At 31.9% G+C, this 27,234-nt stretch overlaps 1 protein-coding gene across 1 annotated transcript in view; it reads left to right on the forward strand.

Moving 5' to 3' along the window:
- The first annotated feature begins 4,247 nt into the window (after positions 1 to 4,247).
- The window catches only part of LOC118205883 (aquaporin-3-like), a 268,522-nt gene continuing 245,535 nt past the window's right edge, over positions 4,248 to 27,234 (forward strand). Inside the window, exon 1 of the mRNA XM_085818282.1 lies at positions 4,248 to 4,314. Within this exon, the coding sequence (XP_085674408.1) occupies positions 4,263 to 4,314 (52 nt within the window). The 5' untranslated portion in view covers positions 4,248 to 4,262. The remainder of the gene's footprint in view (positions 4,315 to 27,234) is intronic.

Genomic DNA, 27,234 nt, shown 5'->3' on the forward strand with positions numbered 1-27,234 from the left:
ATATGTTAAGATTTCTCGAAACCTGCTTAGCGGAATACTTTCCTCAATGGCTGACAATCATCAGGAGATGGGGAAAGTCTGTAATCATTTCACAGTCTTATCATCAAGAATATTGTCCAATATCTTCATTCTTAACAAAAGAAATCACTGAAACATACTATAGTAGTATGCTATACTGTGCTGAGGTATAGTTTGAAACTTATATTTAGAAAACAATCAATAAATACTTAAGAAAGAGAGAAACAAAGGGTGGAATAGAAGAAATATCTCCTCCGTTTTTGTGGTGTTTTAAGCATATGTTGATTAAAGGGGATATTTTAACATGTAACCTAAACTTATACAGATTTTTCAATCATATTTACATGATGCGATTATGGTTAAAACTGACACTTTCAGTAGCGCATGTCAGAAAAGACATCTGGAGAAGTTGTTGTCAACCATGCATGGAGCATGCTTTGGTAAAAAATGATATTTACCAATTTAAAGGAAAATTAAAAAGATAACTATTTTGGACTTTTTCTCACGCGAAGACTGACTTCAGGTACGCCTACACAATATACTCTTTCAGTCTGTATAATCTTCCACAAATTCCAATCACTAGTCCAAAATACTCACCTCGATGTTTAAAAGGGGAATTTATTGCTCTGTGATTAACTGTACTTAACTAGTCTATGAAAATATGAGTGATATGAATTTTCAGAAGCGAAGTATCTTCGCATCGTGATGGATAGTCCTCATTTTAGTGCTGCACATAGCTCTCGAAGGATTATGGTTTGCATGCTGAACCATTTGCAACCTGTCTTAAGAACTGGATTTCTATCTAAGAATTTTAGATTATAGCACCGTCAATTATGTTAATATCTTTATACAATTTATTATCTCCATTTTGAAAGCGTAAGTGCATTATTAACTTTATTTTTGATCTTCGATCCTATAAACCTTTTGTTTGGTAGAAGATTCATGATCCTCAATGCACATAGCTGTTGCATGACCCTAAAAATCCTCTTTCTGAAAATTACTTCTCTAAGTTTGGTTATACTGATAGCCATTAAGAGAATTTAAAATTTCAAAATTAAATTTCTTTTGTATAAATTTGAATTACAAGACCTCATTCAAATATTGTTTCGGAATAAGGAGATAACCTGGTCATGAATTCCAAATGCTCTGAGATAGAGAGAAATGAAAAGACAATACAGGGTTTTAAATTTAAAAGTGAAGAAAACATCATAGAAACAGTTCTACGGTTATTATTATTATTTCAAGTAGATTTTTGTGATTTAGATATTTATTGTAACATGTCCTTTAAATTTTTCTCACCAAAATCTAAATGAGCTAGTTAGTAGTTAAATTGAGATTTTGGGATTTTAAGAGAGAGTGTATTTCTGGACTTTAAGGGAGAATGTTGCGCGTGCAAGTTACGTTTAGTTGGTTGTAATTTCGGCTTTGTGTGACAAAGTGATTTTGATGCTCCGATTACTATTACCGAGTCAATTTTGAGTAATATTTAAATTGTGTGCTCTTTGACTATTGTTCCATGCTTTAACTTGAATTTGACTTCTCTATTTAGTTACATCACTACGAGATGTGAGTGATGTTGTTAGCCCAAAGTGCGTTTGTATTCTAAGTTCTGTTGAATAAAAAAGATTATTAAAACCTTATCATGATTTGCAGATTTGATGAAATTTATTGCACATCTACATGTTGTAGCAGTCCTATATACAAAATTTCAACGTTCTGAGGCTATTCGTTTTTGAGTTATACGAGATACATACATACATACGTACATAAAGACGCCATGAAAATATGTCTTCTGAATGTATTTTAAATCAGTTTTACAATTTTGGGGGAGAAAAAAAGTCTTTTATTCTGTCCTTACGTACAGATGTCACTCAAAAACATCGTTAAATGCATTCTATAGCGGTCAAAATGAATATTATCGTTGAAATATGATACCCGAAATTTTTCGCGATTACAATACTTCCTTTTTGTTCCGTACAAGGAAGTAAGAAACCGCGGAACTTGGAGCCACAAAATTTCAACACATGTAGATTGCGTTGAAACTTTATGTCCTCCACCTGAACATATGCATCTCGAAGTTCGAATTTTGAATTTCGAAGTTATTTCATATTTTGTGAGGATTTAATGACATTTTAATTAACAAACTCACTGATTAGCGCGGTGTGTTGCCACTCGGTAAAGTAACATACGTATGTTTCAAATTTAATAAGAAAAACTGAACAATTTAAAAGAAATGTGTTTAATCATATGTGCCAAAGCGTAATCTTTTTATATTTGAAATTTTACCCCCCCCCCCAAAAAAAAAAAAAAAAAAAACTCAGAGTTTGAAATGAAATGTATTTCCATGAATTGAAATAAAATATTTTCTATTCTCCCCGCGCTAGTGTGTTGCTATTCGGCAAAGCCTAAGATATTTAATTTTTATTTCAAATTTAATCATTTTGTTTTTGATTAACAAACTATACGCGATTTAAAAGCTATTAACTCAGTTTTTTATCTGCATTATTATTAATTGCTAGCTAGATTTAATTGCATTACATGAACTCATTAAACCATTATTTGTGCATTTTCGTTCTTATAATAGCTATTTTAGGCGTCTCTTCGCGCGCAAGCTGCTAGCGGTTAATGTGTCATCAATATTAGACGAAATGAATTAAATATGTACTCGCTAACATTTACAGATCAACTGAAAAACGCTACATTAAAAAACGTGCTTTCGGAATTGGAAGTAACGCGACAGAAACAATTATAATAGTACGTAAAACGAAATAATGATCTTAAGTATTACGTAACTTCCCTTCTAGGTAAATAAATATGAATGAAAACATTGGCAAGTATTACTTCGTAATTCAAACAAAATCAGTCCATCATGAAAAGTAACAAAAATGGATCTTAGAACTATGACTACGCAGAAATAACCTTCACCTAGAAAGTCCGAATTGACAGACACAAACTAATTGCGGATTCGAAAGCAATACCCTTAAAGCAAATAAAGTTCTTATATTTTTTTAAGATTGAGTGTTGACCAATGCAATTAATTTTTTTCCCATAGCCTTAAGTGACTTAGTAGCAACATAAGAAGATTACGAAATTCAGTAATGCAAAAACCTAGAGTTCAAATAAGAATGTGGGGCTCTTTTTTTTTGTTGTTGTTGTATTTTATTATTGTTCTATAGAAATCTCTTCAAGATATTTACTGTTTTCAGTTTTCGGATGTCGTGTTCTGGCAAAATGAAAAATATTGTCACTTGATGGAAATATTTGTTGCAAGCCTCCTTCGCAAGCGATCTAGGTAATAAATGCATAGCTAGGTCTTGAATAATTAAATCTTTTCTTTATTAAATAAGCGTCCATATCTCCTAATAGTATTAATTTATAATGAAATTTTCTTTAGAAAGCGTTTTCCTCCTACTATACTGTTTTCTCATTCCGAGTGATTCATTTTAAATTTAATACTTTATACTCTTTAACTCTGTAGGATTCATTCTGAAACTAGTAGTCCTATCGCAGCTACTGGGTTTAAAAATTTTCAGTTATTTAACTGATATCTGCATGCAGGATCAAGTTGCAATTACCACTAAACCAGAGGATTTTTATATTTTTAATTTTAAAAGTTTTTTCTGGATTGTTTGAAACTTTAATGGTAAGCTGCTTAAATGTTAGATTACGATCTCAAATTTTCGGATTTTTAAAATTTTTACTTTTTTATTGATTTATTTCAACCTCCCTTTTCTTTTAAGCTGGAACAGATTCACATATGCCTTCAAAATATGCATTTTGCTACTATTTATAATATTTTACATTTAATTTCCATAGTTCTTTATAATATGTCAAAATTCTTATTACATTGATTTTAAGCAAGATGTATGATGTACGTCATCATCTGTGCAATTATATATGAATTTTGCTAATTCATATTTACACTTGCAAATTTAATTAAGTGTTTGTAAAATTTAATGTTTTACATATCCAGATTTTATTGCTATGCCATTGTGTTTCCGATCCTTTTATATCTATCAAAGGACAAATTTAATTGCTGCGGAAATCTCAGGATTATTTTGAACACGCGAATTTTTTAAGCGTTTTATATGAATGAAACCATTGCGTAACATAGAGATGATTGTCATACGAAGGAATCGCAGTCAACCGAGAAAGGATTGTGCAACTACGTAATGCTCATTAATTAGATATAATGTGCATAAAAACTGTTAGACCACCCTGTATTCTTCAGAAAAAAAGTCATCATGCTAAACCCAGAGCATCGACGAAGAAGTAACTCGGCTTCACCACGCCGTTGTAAGTGTACAAAATGCATCTTTTTAAATTCCAGTTATTATATATACGTTATCTTATAATCTTAAATCCAAAGCAATGGTATTCTTCACAGATCGTGTAACCAGAAGTCATATATTATTCACAACTTATTTACATTGTTAACAATGTAACATTGTAAACAGTTCCATCAGAATGCTCCTCATGGACCAGTTTCAAAAGATATACTACCAGCATCACTAGTTCTGTACCCGTGACATATTTTGAGTAGAGTTTCATATGATTACTTTGGATTATTATTTTCTGATTCTAGCATCTGTGAAATAGTTAGTTGTTTGATTACTTGAAGATAATTTAGTTTAATTTAGTTTAAATATCACGCTGAATAAAACAAAATCCAACATTAAGAAACAACGTAAATTTTTAAAAATTTTTTGCAGTTCTAGTTTCGATAGTTTTTGAATTACTTTCTTCAGCTAAGTGCAATTGATAATTCAAGATAATTCATCATTTGATTGTAAGTTTTCTTAGCTCTTTTAAAAGATTTCATAATCACTTAATCAACAGTCTGATGGGACTTTTGGATCTGATTTTTGATACCGAAAAACCTAATTAATTCTTCAAGTTTCATCATTTTATTTTGTAGATTTTCATACTAACCGCATGTAATTCTACAAAAGAAAATGCTGAAATGAGTAAAAATTATTTTAAGTTTGATTATCTCAAATACGACACGAATGCAATCATTTTATTCTTTCCAAATGCCTTTCCAAAACTGTGTTCCGCAAAAAACTAAACGTTCTCCGTAACTAAACGTTCCGCAAAAACATACGGAACTGAGGTTAGAGAACAACGAAATATTATCTGCGTTTATATACTTAACACAATTTAAAACAACCCTTAAAAAAGAAATTTAAAGCAAAAAGACATACTTTAATTCCTTTTGTGATAACATACTTGTGCAAAGTAAATTTTTCACATTAGCCTTCAACAAAATTCATTTATAGAAACGACTTGATGCTGTATCTGATATGAGTATAAGAATTCAGGTTTCGAAACATTGTGCTTAATATTAACAGAATTTGTAATTTGAAGACTCAAACACATCAAAGTCATTGAAAACCAAAAATTTTTAAATGTTTTTTATATCATTTGTTTCATTTAATTTATACCAAATTTCGTAAAGTTAACCATTGACAAACGTTTTTTTAGAAGTATGATATAAAAATAAAGAATAAATATTTATTTTGTTGTCTAATATATCTCGGTTATCATTTATTACAAATAAAACTCAAATTTATTCTAGAGTTCCTTAAAATTTTCAGAATTAGAAAAGTGTTCCGCGGTGAGAAAAGTTTGTAGAACATTTAAAAATATGCTAATAGCATCATTTTTTTAAATCTATAAGGATTAAGTGCACACCTGATGGGACACGAACTCTTGAAAGCAGAAAGACTGGTTCGAACAGGATTATCAAATACACCACTGATGACATACATGGCATATGATGAATTCTTTGACAGCTTTCATTTAGAAGTGCAATAATATTTGATGAAGCCTAGAATTGCAAAAACATTTGATGAAGATAGAAGTGCAACGATGATTTATAAAAAGAAAGTCTCTAATATTGAAAGATTACAATCTATGAAAACAACTGCCTGTTTTGAGTTACTTGGAAAATAAAAAGAATGTTGGAAGATTGAGCGGAAGGAATTTGGTTTAATAAACATTGTTTTGAATGAAAATTCTAGAATTCTGAACTAAATCTTTTCCATAATAGTATTTCGAAACTACAGAATTGTAGTTCTGCAGTGTTCTGAAGACTTATTTAAATTATATGATTCATTATCATAATACTTTTGTTTATATGTATATCCAGCTATTTTTTACTATTCGAAGAATTTATTCTTAGAAAGATGATTCATTACATGCGATATTTCATGAAATTATCGAAATAATTCTATCCCTCTTTTTGTAAAAGCGTATAAACTACGTTTTCACTTCGAAGAGAGCTGAGAGCTTTGTATTCTAAGAACTTCGAGATTTAGGATATACCGTGTTTATTCGCATATTACTTTCCCTTGTTTAATGCCCTCGACTAGACTTTCCAGCATATGATTTAGAAACATCTGACTTATAGTAACAGTGTAAAATACATGCAGGAACGGGAAAGTACTAAATAAACAAAATATATACTAAATGCAACTAATAATACTAAATGCAACTAAAATAAATAAAATAATATTATTGGCTATAGTAAGTACTTTGAATTTCGAAATATAATGTGTAATAATGTGCTATGTTTATCATTTAAGCCATCTCTTCAGAAACAGTATACACTGCGTATTTTTCCTCTTCCAGCTGTTTTACGCGGTAAACTCAGTAGCTTTGGTATTTGATTTATTTGAATATGGCAAAGCACTCGAGGGCTATCTGCCTAATGAGAGGGTGTCTTTGGGGATGACTTTTTAGGGAAAATTGGCTCGTGTACACTTTACATATGGAAAAATGATGAAAACGCCCCTACAACTAGTCCATTTGCTGGGATTCAAACCCGAACCAGAATCAACAGGAACAGGGGAAAACATACGCGAGCAAATACGGTATTTTTTAGTTATACAACTGGTTTATATATATATATATATATATAATTTATTTCCTAAACCGTATTGATTAATTGATTATATTATCTCCTAAGTTTAATTAAAGTAGAAGTTCATACAACATTATATATATATATATACCGTATTTGCTCGCGTATTTTTTCCCCTGTTCCTGTTATATATATATATATATATATATATAAACCAGTTGTATAACTAAAAAATACCGTATTTGCTCGCGTATGTTTTCCCCTATATACATATATATATATATAAACCAGTTGTATAACTAAAAAATACCGTATTTGCTCGCGTATTTTTTCCCCTGTTCCTGTTGATTCTGGTTCGGGTTTGAATATATATATATATATATAATGTATGTAAACTATCTCCTAAATGGCGGGAAAGCAGCAGAAATTTCAATAATAATTCTTTTTTCTAAAGCGCTTACAACTGTTGCGAAGTAATAAAAGTCAAAATTTATAGATAAATTTATGGGCTTTTGTTTCCTAACTGAATCTTTTTGTTCATCAATTGCCAAAATTCAAGCGCATGTTTTCGTTTTAAAGAAAATCTCATTCTGCTAAAAGGAAATAATAAAGTTTAGCAAAAGCTTCAAGCAAAATAATAGCCGGTTATTTTCTTGACAAATTAATTCGGCAAAATTTCCGGAATATTTAGGCTCACAAATGTCATCATTCATGCAATGCGCGCGAATTAGCAACACTCAACATTTACTGCATTCACTTCAGCTCTTTAAGAGAAAGTAATAATTCTAAACCTTTTTATTATTGCATAATACTTTATCATTTCCTACGTATATGTCAAAGAAATTATTTTATTTTTTTTTCAAACTTTGTAAAGAAATCAGCGGTAGTGTTCTGGAAAATAAATGTATGTATATACGTGCTTACAATTTACGCCCATTTTGTATGAATGAACAGAAATAAGTTCGCATAAATTGCTTTTATTTATAAGAAAAGACGTATGTAATTTAATATTAGATTAAATCTAGCATGTTCTAACCTTTAGGTATAACAAAAAAGCTAATTTTAAATATTATTAATTGACAGTTCCTGCTTGAATGTACTACAATATATTAATTATTGAAATTAAAGTACTTTAGACCGTACTGCAAATATATTTTCTAATTAATGTACTATATTTTTGCCTCTACTTATTTCAATTTAGATCCGACGTAAGTAAACAATATTCTTAAGAATGAGAGCTTTAGTTAAGCAGAGCCAACCGATTCTCTCACAGCCCATCTTTTTTAATTTTATTTGTGTATTAATTAAGATGATATTTTAGTTGTATAGTCTCATTTTTAAATGTTTTCAACCAGCTGAATTTTGAAGTTAGTAATATTTTTAAGCTTATTAGTCACTTCAGAGAGGTGTAGACTAGTTTACAATAGAAAGAGAAAACAGCTCGTAGTTTGAAGTTTGAAAATATGGCAGATTAGATTTGAGCTACTGAGCATACTACTTACGACATTGTTATTTTGCCCGGTTGTGGTATGGATGTTCAAATTTAAGTCTGAGCACCTGTTCTGTAAAGAAAGATGCTAAAAATCTCATTAGTGAAATTTAATTTTAAACTGGTAAGAGCAGAGATCGTTTACTGTAATTTATCTCTTGAGCAAAGGAAACCGGAAGAACGCTTATGTTTAATAGATAATGTTTGCTATCAATTCTGTGTTTAAACTTCTGTATTTGCAAGTTGCAGCAGTTAAAGTACCATTCTCTGGAGTTTGATGTAAAACTTTGTAATAATTGTGGAATATAACAACTATGGCTCTCACTTCTGCTTGTTCAATTGTAATTTCTGCGAAGGAAATTGCCTAAGGCTAATTATTTAGAGGTGTTATAATTTACTACATTAAAGGTTTGATTTTATACGTTTGTATTTAACTTGCACGAATTCTGCTACTCAATTTTTTAACTTCTGTACTTGTAAAGACACTCAAACAACTTATTAACCCGCCTTAAACTTACAAGCAAAGTAACTCCAAGATAAGGTCTACTATAATCTTTTTTATTGAATTGTCGGCTTGTCGGTTCCGCAGCTCATGTAATAATTGAAAACAACATCCGCAGTTTACGCGAAAATAGAACAGATTTTAAAGTTAATTGTAAATGTTAAATTACAATGTAAAGAGTACCTACAAGATTTGGCCAGGCCTTTAAATTCTCTAGAGCGAGATTACGGTTAGCAAAGCTGCAGCTGAAGTAAGTAATCGCTGGGGAATGTAACAACAAAATAGTTAGCTATCTTCGTTATTACGTCTCCAGCGATTACTCTGAGAGCGATTACCAGAAGCTTTCTTCTAGGCTCAAGCATTCTGTTAAATATTAATAAATTTATTAAATACATTAACTAAATCTACATCCATAAAATTATACTGATGAAATTAGAAAGGAAAGTAAAATAATAAGATAAGTGGTTAGTAAACATAAAATCCTACAACTTGGGTTTCTCAGTTTCTTTATTTATTTGGGTCAAATCTTGCAATAGTTTTTAACCCTGTTCTTCATACTAGTTTTCTTGAAATTTTTACATACACAAACACGCATATATCTATAACCGGTCGCTAAATTTTGGGGTAATGACTTACAGTCCACAGCATTTTAGTTCGGTCGCCTCCGTAGACGTATTAGGTTTGTCGAATCAGGAAACATAAAAAATGTGCAATGCCCTCGCTGAGACTCGAACTCTAGATATCCCGATAGCTAGCCGGAAGTATTTTAATTACGCCACAGAGACATTCTGTAAGAAGGGAGAAAATACTTTACTACATTGTAATAAAATCACCTCTCGACTGACGAGGCTAATACTAGGTATATAGTCTACGTTTCACTCTTATTCATCATTTTTCAAATGCGATTTAAAAAACATAGGAAAGAAGAACAACTTATATTACATTTAATAGAAAAATGCTATTAACAATTTACCTGTATTTTCAAGTTTAATTCAGAGAACGAGTAAATTAATTCAGTATTCAAAACAGAAAGAACGTACTGCAAACAATGGAAGAATGAATATGACTAGTGAAGAAAAATTTAACTAAAATTTCATTAAAGGGCAACATATAGAAGAAAACTTGAAAAGATAAATAAAAAATCTGAAAGCTTTCAAATTTTATATTACTCCCAAAGGTGCGCTTTTTTTTAACGCTCTGTTTATTATCTTTGTTAATTAAACATCATGTTTTTCGCATTTAAAATTTCGCACGTAAAATTCAATTTAACAGCAATATCACAAAATATTTAAAAACAGCATATCCTTAGAATTTACGATAGATCTCACAATTCTCTAGAATTTACGATATATTTTAGAATTTACGATAGTCTCGCGAGATGGAGATATAAATAATTTTTTTCTGTACAATGTTGCCATTGCTCGCTCTGAAAACGTTGAACTTGTTAATAAAAAATTCGTTAAAGTTTTAAAAAATGTTAAATAGATAATAAAACAAATTCAAAATTCAAAATTCGGGCTTCCAAGCGCTCGTATTTGAGTGGAGGATTACGTTATTGAAAATTTGATGGCTCTAGTTACTGTCGGTTTTTCACAATGAGAGGAACATACCTACATTCATGCACATTCTCCTTTATTTAATTTCTTTTAAGATAATACAGGGCGATAATATTTGGTGACAGCAATTCGAAATGTGATTCAGCCTATTACAGTGATTCAAAGCAAAATCCCGTTTCGAAACTAATAGCTTCTTTGGGCTAATAATGTGATTGAATTTAAACGCGCGTAAAATAACTGGTTATAGCATTTTGTTTTTTCATTGATCAATTTTGATAGTATTTTCGATTGAGTACAATTAAATGAAGCATTGTTCTGGAAATACTACGCTATCATTTGTTAATATTTTATTCAAACTCCTCTTTTTTTTTTTTTTTTTCTTTTTTTTTTTTGTAGTTTCCGAAGATTGTGGTGTTTTAGTCTGATGGTTTGTGATACTCATTTTCACATGATTTCATAACAAACAACTCTTTATTTTAGATCGTTATCCGTCAATTCGCAAGCCGGTTAATACGTTATGAGTTAACTGGGAGCTGATTATTGCTAAAAAATATTTTTAAAAACTTTTTAGGGCATGTATTTAAATCGTGAACGATTTTTTAGGGTGAGGAGAGGAGAGGCACATGGGCTATCAAAAATAATTTCTAAAAATAGGATGGCAGGTAGAGAGGACCGAAATAAGCAGATTTTGTAGTGAATTATGCTCGGGAAAATGACACGTTTAAGTGCTACAGTGCACTGCTGAACGGTAGACAAAAGCGTTCTACTGGTGTAAATCCTCATTCCCCATGTGCAATATGAACAAACAGTATGCATCGCTGCAGGAGTTCACTGAATGCATTTTAACTACAGGGCTGAACCACAGGCCCATAGAAAAGATGCATGTCGGAGAGATCTGTGTTCGTGTACCAATGCATATAGCTCAAATTCCGAAAGAGAAACGACCATTTACGCTTTATAAAATCCACTTATTTCGGTCTCTACATTTCTGCAATGTATTTTTGAATCACCTTGTATATATGATAGTAAATCAATTCGATAGTATTATATCAGGTATTTACATTTTTTCATCAATCTGTAATTTACAGTTCTATTCTGTATATCTAGTTCTGCTCTAACGTCATTAAGATTGAATAATCACTTTTGAAACACCTATTTATTACTAAGTTTTTCATAAAAATGTTTCAAAGTTTCCTTTCCATGAAAGTAAAATAAGTATAAAATGACACTTCAGCAAGAAAAATTTCGACTGGCCCCCATCAGAAAAAGAGCATCAGCTAGTCATGCATGCTTAATTTACTACGAATCTATGAATACGAGTTGAAAACAAAGACCGCAGCGTCCTATGGTTCACCTCAAGGGCAAAAACAAAGTTGTATTGTCTCAAGGCTGAAAACGGAATGAAGTTACGCCTTTTAGTTGCTTTCATACAGATTTCCTTTGCTATCTCTTTCAAGATCTCGTTCTTACTGAACAGAATTCCGTTCTCACGTCTTCTTCGGCAGTAATGATGCTAACGTAGGGCGGCTACAGAGACTACAACGTTTTCCTGTTTGCTAAAAACTTCATGCTAACAAGGAATTTGGCGCCTCCTATTCTCACCAATTTTAAAAACAATGTTTTCACTTGTCCTTTAGAGACGAAATGTTGAAGGTCACTTAAGCGCTGATTTATTCCCAAGATCTGTGAGATTTGATTGTGATTATAAGCAATCGATACATAATTGTACCGAATTACTAGAAATAGCAAATTTTTTTACTCAAAACATTAAGTACAGTGAAATGTTTAATTAACTTCATTAGTAGATTTGTATTATTAGCTTTATTAGTCAAAATTGCGCAAAGTTTGAAATGCACTTCATTCATTCCCTTCGTTTAATCGTTATTTTAGTACTATTTATTTATTATTTAATTTCGTTTAATATTTCATCAATCTCATCGCTAAGTCTCAAAATATATAACTACTTTCAGGTTGGATTTTCCCGTTCTCATTATCTTTAGTCGATTTCTTAGAGAATAGTAGGCTTAATAGTACTAACAGGAGCATCGTAATAATAAGACTATTGGAATAAGGACCGATTTTAGGTAAACATAATAAATAAAATAAATCTCTTACAAGCATACAGCAAAATTTTTTGAACGGTTACAGAATTAATATTAAACTATTAAAATTAATTAAATTTTTTCTTTACATAATTGTGTCTTTTTCTTACATTAGAAAAGATGTGCTACACTAATTCAGATCTTTTAACAGTTTATTAGAGAATACGATGATAAAAATTAACACATGAGTAAAGAAAAGTACTTTGAAGCGAAAATGAGACACTATATACGATATACCATGCCCACAAAAATCCTTACTTGGTCTTTAACTTCAAAACCTTTGTCGTAAGCGTATACATGTCATTACAAAAATGTTTTAAAAGATGCATGTTTTCACATTTTTAAATTTTTAAAAATTAATTCATGTAAAATAGGAAATCTAACTCTGATCCATATACTTTAAAAAAAGTTGTATTCGGTATAGAAAATAAAATACAAACAGTTGAACTTCTGTACGAACCACAGGCCTCTCGAATACGTGGCGAGTGTGATGACCGCTACATCACGAAGGCATGAGAAATGCCTTATAAACTTCACATTTCAAAACTAAAACTAGGTAGAAATATTAATATTTATTTTTCTGTAAGAAACAATTACGAATTCTTTGCTTATCATGCCCGACTTCCCTTGATAGCGGGAACACAACAATGGCGACGTTACTTAAAACGGGTAATATACTCGCCACGTGGGTATTCTGAGTGTATCTTTCTAAAGTAATCGTCCTGAGTCCGGATACCATAGGGAGGTTTTTCGAAATTTTATATTGACACTAACGTTCCTCTTGTTTCGAAGAACAAGTAAGCAAAATTTCACCAACATGAGAATAATACTGTAGATTTATATGAATTACACACACAAGCTTCCGGCTAGTAGTTAATAATGACTGAAGTGAATCTGTCTTCATTGCTTTTAAACCAGTTAGTTGATTAATTAATAATTGAATAAATATGATTGAAATATTAATCCTCTTACACTTTACTGAACGATAACATACTTAAAAGTATTTTAATTTGTTCAGTGGCTACACTTTTCATTTAAATCGCTGAGTTTGTAAATCAAATTAGACGTGTTAGTTAATCAAATTCGAAAGACAAATGTGGTGCGTTTTGCTGAATGGCAACACACATCTTTCATAGTGCCGGGTTCTCTGATTAAATTTGAAGCATAAATATTTTACGCTTTACAAAATGGTAACATAAATCTTTTAAATATGAATTTTTTTAATTAAAAGTTCGTTAAATTAACGTTCAGTATATGTATATAAAGAGTGCGACAAATCTTATATAGATAGTGGTCTTCCTCTCAATTTGAAGATCAAGGGTGCCACATTCCATTTCAGATCGAAATAAATTTGTAGACTTTTAAGAAAGACAAACGCACGGACACTCTTCGTCATTTATACAAGATTTTATTACATTTGGTATGCGGAAAGAATTTCTTCATAAGTAATTTATAAGCTTTCAAATTCTAAAATTGCATTATTAATGTTTTCAGAAAGTTTCATTTCTTTAGAAAGGTGATCCTTTAATAGCAAAAGACATCAGTGAAGTAGAAATATTTCTCAATTTTAATTAATGCAAGAAATACTACAAGTTGATTGCCGATACTGAAGCTCGCCAGTGTTTTTGAGAACACGAATTCTATAAGATTCTGTGAATAAAATCTCCTTTTTGAAATTCGTTACATAATCTCCTAATATCAGAAACCATTTTCTAAATGGTATCTTACTTTTAGCTGTGGATAAATGTAAGCATATCGTTCTTCAATTTATATACGATTCCTGAATATCATTCCGGTTTCTGCATCAAATATCACAGGGAATTTTCGTCGTACTGAAATCAAACTTCTTGTGGTTTATTTTTTATAATTAGCATAAAATGTTTCTAAATATATAGTAGATATAGGGTTTTTAAATATAGTAGACAGGGAACACAACTAATAAAGTTAGATTACAAATTATTTAGATTACAAGTTTACAAATTAGTTCTAAAAATATCAAAAGATGAAACTCTGCAGGATTTAAAACATTTTTGTAACTGGAAAGCATATGTATACGTCGAACGGTTGCGAAAATAAAGGCGACGGGTACGGACTTTTGCGGAGACGGTGTATATTTGTTTGATTAAAGTCTTTGTAATCTAAGCCTGTTTAAAATCAATTTCTTGAAACATACCTATGTTTTATTTATATTAAATTACTAATAATATTCTGGGAGTATTATTAGATAATCTGTGGAACATTTGTAATAATGAGTTAATAGTGATTTACTAATTTCACAAGTAAGCTTTGATGATTTCTCCTGTTAGCTTGCTTTCCATACCTCGACAGATGGCGTTACAATCATCTTTGTGCTCTTATTGATATGTGAAGAATTTCAAACTTGTCAATGTTAAAGCTATAAATAAAAATAAAATTTTAGAAAAAATTAGTCGTTCGAGGTATCGGACGCCTAAAATAGATTAAATTTGAAAGAAAATGCCGAATAGCGCTTCCAAGATAAACGTATTTAATTTTGGGTAGGGGCAAAACATTTCTTTTGAACTGTTGAGTTTGATGAATGAATTGGAAATACATACATCTTATGCTTTGCAGAATGGCAGCACATTTCTTTTAAATCAGAGTTTTTTTGATTAAATTTGAAATTTAAAAAAAATTAAGCTTTTAATTTAAGCTTTGCTGAGGGGCAATATACAGCTTTCGAATCGCTGACTTTGTTCATAAAAAATTCGTTAAATTCGCATTAAAAACAAATTCGAAATTCAAAATCCGGGCTTTAACGTGCACATGTTCTGGTGGAGAACTATGTGTGTTTAAAATTTGGTGGCTGTATGTGTTGCCGTTTTTCCACAATACCAGGAACATACATACATACATGTTTCTCATTATTTAGTCATGGATTGAGGACAAAGATCTTAGCATTTTGTTTCATGGATAGAATATTAGCAAATATGTTACATATTCCTCACATCTTTAGAGGCAGTTTTTCAAGCGGAATCCAACATGGGACCGTATTCAGTGATTTTCTTTCTTAATAACTGGATAATAATCTACTGTTTTATCTAATACTGGAATTTTTTGTGCCTCCGCAAAATCTTTCATCACCATGTTTGACAATATGAGGGATCCGCCACTGCCACTGAAAGGGCTCCATGAAAGGGGCGTGTCAAGATTCGGGGTTACTCGGTGAAAACTGGGGTGAAACGGGGTCATGTGCTTCTGAGGCAATTTTCTATTGTGTCTTCGAAACACTGACAACTCTGGAAAACCCGCAGAGCAGTGTTCTCAGAGGTAAAAACCCAGACCAAAGAATAAATTCTCTCTTTTCCTATTTCAAAAATGCATTCAGTGGTTCCACCTAGCAGGATAAAGTTTACTTAAATTACTCCACTAAAACAAGTATTGTGAAAGTTGAAAGAAATGCGGTGCTGGGACCAGAGGCTCATCATAATTGCAAAACCTGTGTTTCAGTTTCAGATTCAGATTTTTTTTTCTTTTTAGTGTGTGCAATAAATTCTATACATTCCATAATTTTATCTTGTGATACTTCAAAAATAAATTTTACATAATTTTTAGAAATTCTGAAAATCTACTGGTATATAAATTTCTTTAGACATTTAGCATCTTAAGAAAACCAGTAATAGGAACTCTTGATAAGGAATAATCAACTTTGTTTAGGTAATTTTTAAATAGTTTAAAAGAAATGCGAGCATAACTTGGGAATCTTACTTTATAGAGTTTGGAGAAAGAAACAAAATTATAATGCTGCCTAGAAATTTTGATTTTACACCAAAATTAAATTTAATTTAAAATAATTCTCTCAAATGTTTCTAATATGTGAAAGCAAAATAACTTGATTATAAGAATTATAGTCTAATATTTTCAATGATCATGCATGGTTCTTTTATTCTTTTCTTTTCCGTTTTTTTATTTCACCTTTAATCATTTATTACTAATTAAAATTTTGGTGTTCCATTTTCAATATTCTCGTTATGATCTTTTTATAATCGGTTAAATAATTAAATTATTCTAAATTGCATTTCGAATTTCTTTTTATTCATAGGCAGAAATATCTCAGAGTTTTGTACCAAAAGATTCATAAAGTGTAGTTTTTTTCTTATCAATAACAGCTTCTTATTTTATAAAAGCATATCTTTGGAATTTTGTGCCTATATAACTGAACAATTCTCCTGTTAAGGGACATAAAGAAGCTTAAGTACTTTGCAATTAAATTTTATCTTACGAGGATTATATAAAATTAAATTGCTCAAAATGATACTACTCTTTGTTTTTTTAGAACAGCGTGTCTTAAACTGTGTGGTCCACGGATCTGAAGTGATCCTTGAAGCTTATTCTTATAGTCTTCCTAGATTTCAAAAAAGATAAAAAATAAATTGAATAAATTTCATAACACACTTTAGCTGAAACATCCCATTTGGAAATTATATATAGCAATCTTCTATTACTTTCATCCCCCCCTAGACTGATATTTTATGAAATATGCTACCGGTTACCTACTGTGGATTTCCCATTCTGGTCTCAGCTGTAAAAGAGAGATTTAAAGCAGTATGACTGAGATGCTTCTTAGCATATAATCAAACATAGAACAGCTGTACAAGAATTTAACTGGCTCATCCATTATTTAATAGGAGAGCCAAACATTATTTTATAAAATAAAGATTAGCCAAACTCTAATAGCCTCGACCTACTAAATCGAATGTATTTTTTTGTATTAACTTAATACCTGTATAAAATAAAATAAATTTTATTTATTTGCATTTTAAAAATGTAAGTGTACTGATAGTAGCATATGTTAAAAGAGTTGCTTTCAAAATGGACAAGAGTAAGGTAGTCTCCAGAATATTTGAATTCATCAAAGTGATCCTCGCTTGAAACAAGTTTGGGAAATGTTGCATTAGAGTATATTATTTATTGCAGTAAAGCTCTCGAGCGCTATCTACTGTCATACAGCTAATCCATCCTGTCGTAGGAATTTTAACCCGATACAAATTACAAAGTGTTCAGGGATTTCATCCTTTAGGTCCCTCATGGACTCTTTTCTTCGACGAAATGTTAATACTAATACTAGCGCTATGAGTATTAAATGTAAATTATTTCAACACGCTAATTAAGATGCTAAGAAATTTCAGCATTTTAATTGGATTTTATTAGAAAACGCTCATAGAAATGAAATCTAAACAATTTAAAATCAAGGTTTTAGTTCAATTCAAAATTTCAGCATCATCCGAAAATCTGAGTATTCTGCTTTAAACTGTTGGTAACTTATCGATATCTCGCAAATATTTCAAACTTTTCTTTCCCTTCCCTCCCTCTTGGAACCTAGAATTATAGCTTATAGGATATTTTATGTCTTCCTTAAAGTCACCGATGAAGCATAAAACAGTTAAATTCCACTTTCTAAGTCTCCGTTGAAATGATCAAAGTATTACAACATCAGCTGAAATGCCTTTATGAAATACGATAGTACCTAATACGTTATGAAATAAAATAAAAGATTTATCTTCAATATGCAGCTTTTGAGTGGCAGTGGCTAGAGAGCAGAGAAACAATAAAAATACGAAACCGGTTCGGGTTATTTGACTTAACTTGCGTGACCCAATGTACAGACCTTTGATTGCAATTAAGTCAATCACAAGCGCGGAATTAGTATTTTATGAAATGTTTCTTCATGCGCAGTAACTTTGCATTCACGTCATACCCGGCGAAGAAATTCAACCTTAATTGGATTTTTTTCGTTCTCTAAAGACAGAGAAATGAAGGGTATCAAAATCCACGCTACTCTTCGTGATCGACAGCTTAGTGACTTTCAAACCCACTTCCTTTTTAACTAGCTCATAACATGGTAATTTTCCAACTACTTTGTTAATAAATAGAACTATTCTTACGTAATTTTTGTTAAGTTGCTGCCGCGCAAATTAATAGAGCTCACAATGTGAGGTGTTTCTGTTAGGATTTTCCTTTCGGTTCTTAAAAAGGTGGTTATTGATATTTTTTATATACCGATAAATACCTAATATATGTTCAGATAATTATCCAAACTGTACTATAAAGTATTTCTTTCGCCTTCTTAGCGAGCCTTCGTGGTGTAGTGGTCTGCACGCTTAGCGCGTAATTGAGAGGTCCTCGGTTCGAGTTCCGGCGAAGTTGTTGCGAATTTTTCATCTTGTCTGTTTCCAAAAAATATCTAATTTCTCTACAACACGATTATCCGTTCTTATGAATATTTGAACAAACGTGTACCCGAACGATTCGATATGAGAACAAATTAAACAGTTTCCGAACTCTTTAAAGTTCGGATATCGGTAAATATCCTGGAAATGTTTGGAAATGAAATAGAGATATGTTGAGCGAAAATCACTGAAATATTTTGATCGCGATTTTCTACTACTCCTTAATTTTATGGCAAAGCACTCGAAGGCTATTTCCCTAAAGGGAGGGATGCCTTCGTAGAGCACTTCCAAAGGGAATCTGGTTCGTATGCGTGTTACATATGGGGAAAACCACGAAAAGGCCTATGAAGCCAACCTGTTCCCGGGATTGGAATCCCAGACCGACCTGTGCGTGTTCAGCGACTTTATCGCTCGGCTGCTGGAGGGACTCGGTACTTTAGGAAGTGGATCCTTCTTTTTTTATTATATTGCCTTACTCTTTCAACTTCTCTTATTCTACTGCGTTCGTTCTGTTATTAAATATATTTCAGAATCTTAATCTAAACACTCCCCCACCGAAAAAAAAAAGTTATCTTAAAAATGTGATACCGCATTTCCTTGAATGCTGGATAATGTAAGATTTCTCTTAATAATAATTTCTCTCTTTACTATACTTTCTTCTCTGTCTCAACCTTCTTTATTCTACTGTATACGTTCTGTTATTCAGTATTTCAGAATCTGAATCTGAACAAGAAAAAAAAAAAAAAAAAAAAAAAAAAAAAAACTTGCTTTAAAAGTGTGATACCGCGTTTGTTTGCATATTTTTCTCCTTAGCTTTTTAGCGCTAGGTTCTGAATTTTATTAAATATTCGCATAATTTCCTCTTCCTTTACTGTAAGACTTTTTTCCTTCTGAGAGCCAGTTTGTTCTGATAATATTCCTTTGATTATTATTATTTTTATTAGTATTATATTTATTTCTATTATTATAGTATTATTATTATTATAGTAGTGTATTTAGTTTGTGTTTGCACTTTTATATTAGCCTTCATTAATTTTCCCTTGCATTTACTAGTTGAAATTCATTTTGTACAAATTCTTCGTTAAGCTACCCAGACCCAGACTGTTTTCGTATTTAAGAAAACTTCCAAATATGTATCTCACCTTACTTCTGTTATTTATGTTCCAGCTCATTGTAGCGTTAACGCTGATAGGTTCGGCCTTTCGAAATCCGGGTCTTTAGTTCGCTCCCTTCGCCTTCGCTCCCCTGTTGCCCCTACTGGGAATTGCCGTCAAGCCTCGTTCCTAGGAGGTGCCCCTGGGCTTTACAAGGTAACTGAGCCGGACACGTCGTTCTCAGTTACCGTCAGCTATCGGGTCAATATCTGCCAGATATTGTAATGTCAATACAACTATGTATTCTTATGCAATGTAGATTTCTTTTAAAGAAATAGTATCGTGATAGTTACCAGTAGTTTTCCGTGATTACTTTTCATTTTTTTATGTTCTTTCTATAACTGCGTTCTTCGGAAACCGAATTAATCGCATAAGTTTCCACTTACGATTTTGGGACAGTAAAACTAGTTTAAGAAAAGGGGAGAAATACGCGAGGAAATACAATGTTTCTAATTGGTGTTTCATGTTAAGAATTAACAATAATCAATTGATTTAGAAAAAAGAGATGTGTGACAGAATAAGTTAGCTCTGGCTTATCAAAAATCCAACCTTGCGTATATTTGTTACAATTATTGCATTTGTGTTTTTGTTCTTTTTTTCTGAAAAACTCAGTTTGATGCCAAAAAGAGTATTCATTTCTAGAAAATAAATTTCCTTTTCATTCTTTATTATTAAACGATGAAAAATTTGTATGTATGTATATTCTTTGCATTATGGAAAAACGGTTGCTTTTAAATCCACCAGATTTTGAATACATATAGTCTAGATTCGAAAATGTGTACCTTAAAGCCGAAATTTTTGTTTTCGATCTTTTTTTTATTTAATTCATATTTTGTGCCAAATGAAATTTTGATTAACAAATGTGTTGCTATTTCAAAAAGTGTAAGATATTTGTCTTTCGAAAATGATTCATCTCTATTATTATTAATTAGTAGCTCAGTACGCGAAGTTATACTAATCAGACTCCTCAAAATCCTTACATATTTTCCGATTTTTTAAAAATAGTTATTTTAGGTGGCTAATTGTATTAGCGTGCAGTTAATAATAATAATAATAATAATAATTAAAAAAAGAAAAAGATTGCTCATAAAAACTGTTTATAAGAACTCATCGCGTCCAATTCAGTTCGAATAACAGAAGCTTTACGGTATTCTGTGAGGAACCCGTCATCTAAATTACATTATACTATACATAGTTTAGGCTGCAGATAAAGAACATAAATTCAAATAATGATAATAGTAATAATAATAATAATAATAATAATCAGCTTATTTCAACAGATGGAATTTTGCACAGGTGACAGCTTAAAAATTAGCAGTTGTTTAGGATATCAAGTTTCTTTGTCTCTTTTGGTAGCTCCAATATCGAAAGAGTCAAGGGAAAATCAAGGATATCGTACTCAGTTTCCATGAGTAATAATAAAAAAAAAGGGCTTTAAAGGGCTTTTAGTTAATTACTTGCATTTGAATTTTTTGAGAAAAAGATTGCTATTTATGCGAATTACAAAATCTAAAATCTTATCCGATCGTAAACATAAATGTTATCTCAGTTATATTTTGCAGATTTTCACTTACATTTAGCAATTTGTAAGGTTCCGTCACTAACAGTACGAAACCATTTTTATTACAAAGATGATTTGTTTTGTCGAGGAATGGTGACTATAAATAACATCTTTAGCTAGTTTCAGTTTGAAGATTGCAGAACAATTTTAAAAGAGAGAAAAATAGCTCTCCATAAAGCTGGTAATAAAAGTAATCACTGAAGTAATCAAAGTTAAATTAAATCAGACTTTAATTAATTTATTAGGAGAATAAAAAATAAAGTTATAAGATATTTCTCCCGCCTTCGGGGTGTAGTGGTCAGCACGCTCGATGCGTATTCGAAGGTCCGTGGCTGGAGTTCCGGCGAGGACACTGCACGTTTTTCACGTCTCCTGTTTTCAAAAAATACCTAATGTGTCTACAGTGGCGCCAGAACTATAAACGGGGGTGGATGATGATTCTGCCCCACCAGGATTTGGCGATTGTGTCCCCTAATCCCCAGTTGCCCTTTAAAAAGGGAGAGTATATAAGGTACTTTTCCCGCCTTCTTAGCATGCCTTCGTGGCGTAGCGGTCAGCACGTTCGAAGCGTATTCGAGATGTCCGTGGATCGAGTCCCTCCGAGGGCATTGCACATTTTTCATGTCTCCTGCTTTCAAAAAATACTTAATGTCTCTACAAAGTACTTTGCTGTGTATAAATGTTTATTTAAAATGAATCGAGAAACAAAAACAGTATAAATTAGTGTAGCGATTAATGCTTTTTTATTTATCTGGTTATAACGAAAGTTTTCCGCCAAAAAACGTTCTTAATAAAATTAGAAAAAACTTGAAAACAGCATCTTTAATGCGGGTAATAACCACCACCCAAATGTATGATATTTTCCCAACTTTTTTGTAGTCTTTCAAAACCTTCGGCCCAGAAACTTGGTAGCCGTGAGTCCAAAAACAGATGAACCTCATTTCGGACCTTCTATGCAGAGTGGAAGATACCACCAGCAAAATGTAGCTGCAGGTGTGACAAAAGGTAGAAGACCGAAGGAGCGATGTCGGGTCTATACGGTTGGTGTGGTAAAAGATCCCACTCGAGTCCGTACAGAGTCCAGCCGGTGAAGACACATGTACTTTTGCATTATCTCGATGGAACATTACCTTTTTGTACCGAAACTCAGTTCGACATTTTTCCTTGATAGCAGCGTCAACAAGGACTAGCATCTCGCTGTACACCTTAAAGTCGAGGGTTTTACCTTTTTCCAGATACCTTTTGTTGATAATATCATGTCAATCCCACCAGATATAAAGCATACTCTTTTTATTAGTCAAATTGCGTGACGCTGCCGAAGGGCTCACCGGGCGCCGAACAATCCGCTTTTCGGCTTGCGTTGTTGAAGTAAATCCACTTTTCCTCACAAGTGACGATCCGGTCCAGGATTTTGTCCTTGCTTTGATATTCGAGCAGATTAGTGCAGGCCCGAACACGTCTGTCCTTACTGCTTGAGTCAACTCATGCGGCACCCAGAGATTGAACTTGTATGTCAAGTTTATGCGATTCGTAGTGCGACTAATGGACATGGTACTAATGTCTAACTCCTTAGCAAGCTGTCAAGTGGTTGCATACTCTTTACTTATATTCATTTCCAATTAATCGGCCTGCAACATGTGACTTGTAATGATTGTCGAGTAAATTATCGGTTTATGATTGTCTAGGAAATAACATTACAAATATCATCTGAGCAAACAGTTCGCGTTGGCACGTTTAATTACATTTGGAATCTTGACAATCCTAAAAATGATTTTCAAGATTATATCTCCATTTACGCATATTATGAAAGTGAAAACTTTGCCATTAACTAGTTCACGTCACATGACCAAGAAATCGTAAGTTTCAACATTCTGCATATCTAAGATACTGTGTGAATTAAAGGCTGAATTTCAAGGCTTTGCGACCGCAGTGCTCAATTCACTCGCTGATAAGAACTTTGTGAATTTACAAACTTAGCTTTAAACTGTTGAGCTTGACAAAATAACAGCGTCGCGTCCGGGTGTAAGGTGCGATTGCATCATAATTAAAAAAATTACCTTATTGGCTTAGGACAATAAACTGAATCGACTAGTAAAAAGTCACAGTAGTTTAAGCTAGTAGCAAAGGGATGATCCATGATCCATGCTTGCACACTGATGTTCTTGCAGGCGGGTCTTATTAACATCAGTAAGCCTGAAAGAGCGCTCTCCTTCTTTAATGTCATAGTCCTGGTTTTTGAACTTTCGGTACAAAACCTTTACAGTGTCATATGATACAACATTAGTACCTAAAGCTATGCACATGATTGGGTGACGTTCTGTAGCTGACTCTTTGCAACAGAACTGGAAGTACATGATGGTTCTAATCTGATAGTATGATAGTTCTATTTCAGAAACTTAGTACATAATGATAAAGATATTGTTTTACAAATTTCACAACACAGTGATCTAAAGCAGGTCTCTTTCTTTCAAATGCCAAAAATCGTTTCACAAATATGATTAAACGTGCCAACGCAAACTGTTTGCGCAGATGATATTTGTTGTGGTTATTTCCTAGACAATCATAGACCGATAATTTCCGCAACAATCATTGCATTCATCCATTGTATAGCATTAGTTTGAAAATGAAATATTATAATGGTATAGATCCAAAGGGCTTTTTTAACATATTCATGTAAAAGAAGATATTCTTGACTTTAGGATTCTGGAAATCGGAGCTGATGGAGAATGAATGGTGTTTGTTGGTAGGCTTATTCAGGTGAAATTATTAAAGACACAGAGTTTGGTCTAGGCCTTTCAGGCGACTAGAATGGGTTATGATCATGATCAGCGTCAAAATATGGTTAGTAAATCAAATCGACATCAAAATATTTTTAGAGAAACTTCCTGCTACTCTATATGTGTAAGTGCTGTTTTGATGGCATCTAGGCCAGCAGTTCTCAACCTTTTGAGTAATGCTCACCATCTGAACAAAAAACGAAAACCTTTAGTACCACCACTACAAAGTAATACTACCACCACCACTTTTGAACAATAGAGCAAAAACTGAATCAGGATGTTGGGGTTTTAATTTTCGGATTTAATAGTTAAAAACATCTTGCTTCTTTCCGTATCACCTATTTTTCTGTTGCGTACCACCGGTTGAGAACCCCTGATCTAGGCTATTTGTATAAGAAATATTAAGCTTTTTACTGCGCACTTGCTACAATATTCAGGGCGAAAGCTAAAAGCATTTAGAAGCTATCAAAAATAGTGTATTGCATTTAAGGCTTGTTCCGAATGATTCGGAATCTAGTTTAATATGAACTTCGATTTATGTCGTGGTCCAATGCATGTTAAGCATTCAATGTTGATTTGAAAGTTTGTTTCATAATGTCTAACAGCGTTGCTGATGTTGAAAACATCTGTTTTAAAATCTTTACTGAACCTATTTAATTTAATATACTGAGCACGACTGCGGGTGTTAAATAGTTCATATTTAGTATCACTGCAATTTAATAAAGATTCTCTCTCTTTTTTTCCCCTGCAGCTGAAAATCAAAGTTAATGGGTTAAGGGATTTTTCAAGTGTTGTACAGAGATGATTAATAAAAGAGCCATTAATCTCTCATAACAGGCTTTGCGACATAACAGAATTGTTAAGGTTACTGTGAAAATGAGCTTCGCAAAATATATCCATTTTCCTTGTTATTTTTTTCATACTTTAATATCATTGGGCGTAATTAATTACCATCTACTCATACTCAGTGATCTATCCTACACTTATGAATGTAAGCACAAAGGTCAGTATGTAGGGCAATGAAGTTCAACTCTTAAATAGCCTGCAGACATGCAATTTAGCTCACACAAGCATTGTTGGGCTCTGTGATAATTATTAATTACTTCTTAAACGCATTGAAAAAAACAACAACAATTTATCTCAGAGCTGAAATCGTGTTCTTTACAGTATGATAATGGCTTATCATTTGTTTGATGATAATAATAATAGTAATAATAATAATGGTTTTTCATTCATTCGATATTTTTGATAGTTATGTAAGCGGATTGCATGAAATTAGGTTCTCCAGTTCTCCTTTTATATTGAATATTATGAAGTTTTTTATGTAACTTTAAACATTAATGACTTTCAACGCGTACGTGGCAAGAATATATTGTAAATTGTATCGAAAACTTTACAAGAGCATTCAGGAAAAGTTGACTTCGGCCGTTATTTATTTAAATATTGAGCCTACGCATGTGTTTCCGAGGACAAAATTTCTTAAAATAAGATAGTAGACAAAAATCATTCAGTTTATAAAAGGCAGGCCATGATTTCATAAATTAAATTCGAAAAATTCCACACCTTGGTGGGTAAAGCTATTGGAGATGTTTTTAATTAATATTTTCATGAAGCTTCATACAAAATTAATAAGAAATTCAGTTCTACACAGCACGGGAAAGCTAGTTGCCGGAAGGAGAATCAATTATTTTGCAGTTTCTTCCTAAATTTGAATGAAAAATTATCATATTAAAAGTTATCATTTTAGCTCAATAACAGTGGAAATTCATTTTTAATACCTATGGTATTTTGCAAGTAAAAATATGGAAACCGTGTTTTAAACTAAGAATAATGAATCATTTTATTAACTAGATATTTTTCTCTACAGAAGTCGTATTAAAAGTTCGAAAAGTTGCATTTTGTTTTTAGAGTTTATTTTTACGCTAACTACTGAAATTGTTTTAAAGCATTTTTATGTAATCTCTGTTATTAAAGAAGGAAGAAACTGTACCTTACGTACATATGTATGTACGTATGTGTGTTCCTTGCATTGTAGAAAAACAACAGCACCTAGAGACACCAAATCTTGAATACACATAGTCGTTCACTCGAACATGTGCACTTCGAAAACTGAATATTGAATTTCGAATTTGTTAGAACGCGAGATATTATTAGTCACGACCCTCAGTTCTTTGCCCGTATTATTTTTTTGTTCGCATCACTTTTCAAATAAAAGTGTTGCGAATGGCATCATTTCACCTCGCCAAATTGCACGACTTAAAGATTGACGCGGCGTAAGGAACTATTTATTACGCTTGAAATGTTTAGAATGTAGCAACGAGATGCAATTTTCTTAGCAACAAGACGTATTCAGAAAAATGTCTGTGTGCTCTATGTAAGTTTTCTTGTAATTAAATTGTGTTTGTTTACGTATCATACTATCTCTTTCTTTTAGAACTTACCACAGTAATATCAGGTAAACGTTATTAATTACGTTACTTTTTCAGAGGTCGTCTTCATTGCGAGACGCGCGTCAAAAAGTACTTTGGCACCAAATATTATTATCACGTATTACTTTTAGAGAAATAACATATCAGATATAAAAAAATGTATGGTAACACTCAATATTCTATCAGGAATTTTAAAGGTATGCTGTTTTTAAATAGTTTGCTATTCTCTTGCTGAAGTTTACGTGGAGTAAGTGCGACGAAAGTGATGTTTAATAAATAAAGGTAATAAACAAAAAATTGATGATAAAAAGATAAGAAATGTTGCGTAAATTATTTTACTAAGAAAACTGAACATTGATATGATGAGCTGAGAAAAGACCTTAAAAGGAATTATGGCGACATTTAACACTATATCGGAAATTCTAAACATAGATTGCTTTAAAACATTTTATGATTTACTGTTGAAATGTATGTGACAGAAGTGTGAATAAAGTGATGTTTAATAATAAACTAGAAAGAAAAAAAAAAGTTGTACACGTTACGTTGTTATGAAAACTGAATATTGATATGATGATCTAAATAAAAATGGAAAA

Source organism: Stegodyphus dumicola, chromosome 6 (assembly GCF_044657685.1).
Source record: "Stegodyphus dumicola isolate Sdum_Otavi_A_Nest chromosome 6, ASM4465768v1".
In the NCBI taxonomy this organism is placed as follows: domain Eukaryota; kingdom Metazoa; phylum Arthropoda; class Arachnida; order Araneae; family Eresidae; genus Stegodyphus; species Stegodyphus dumicola.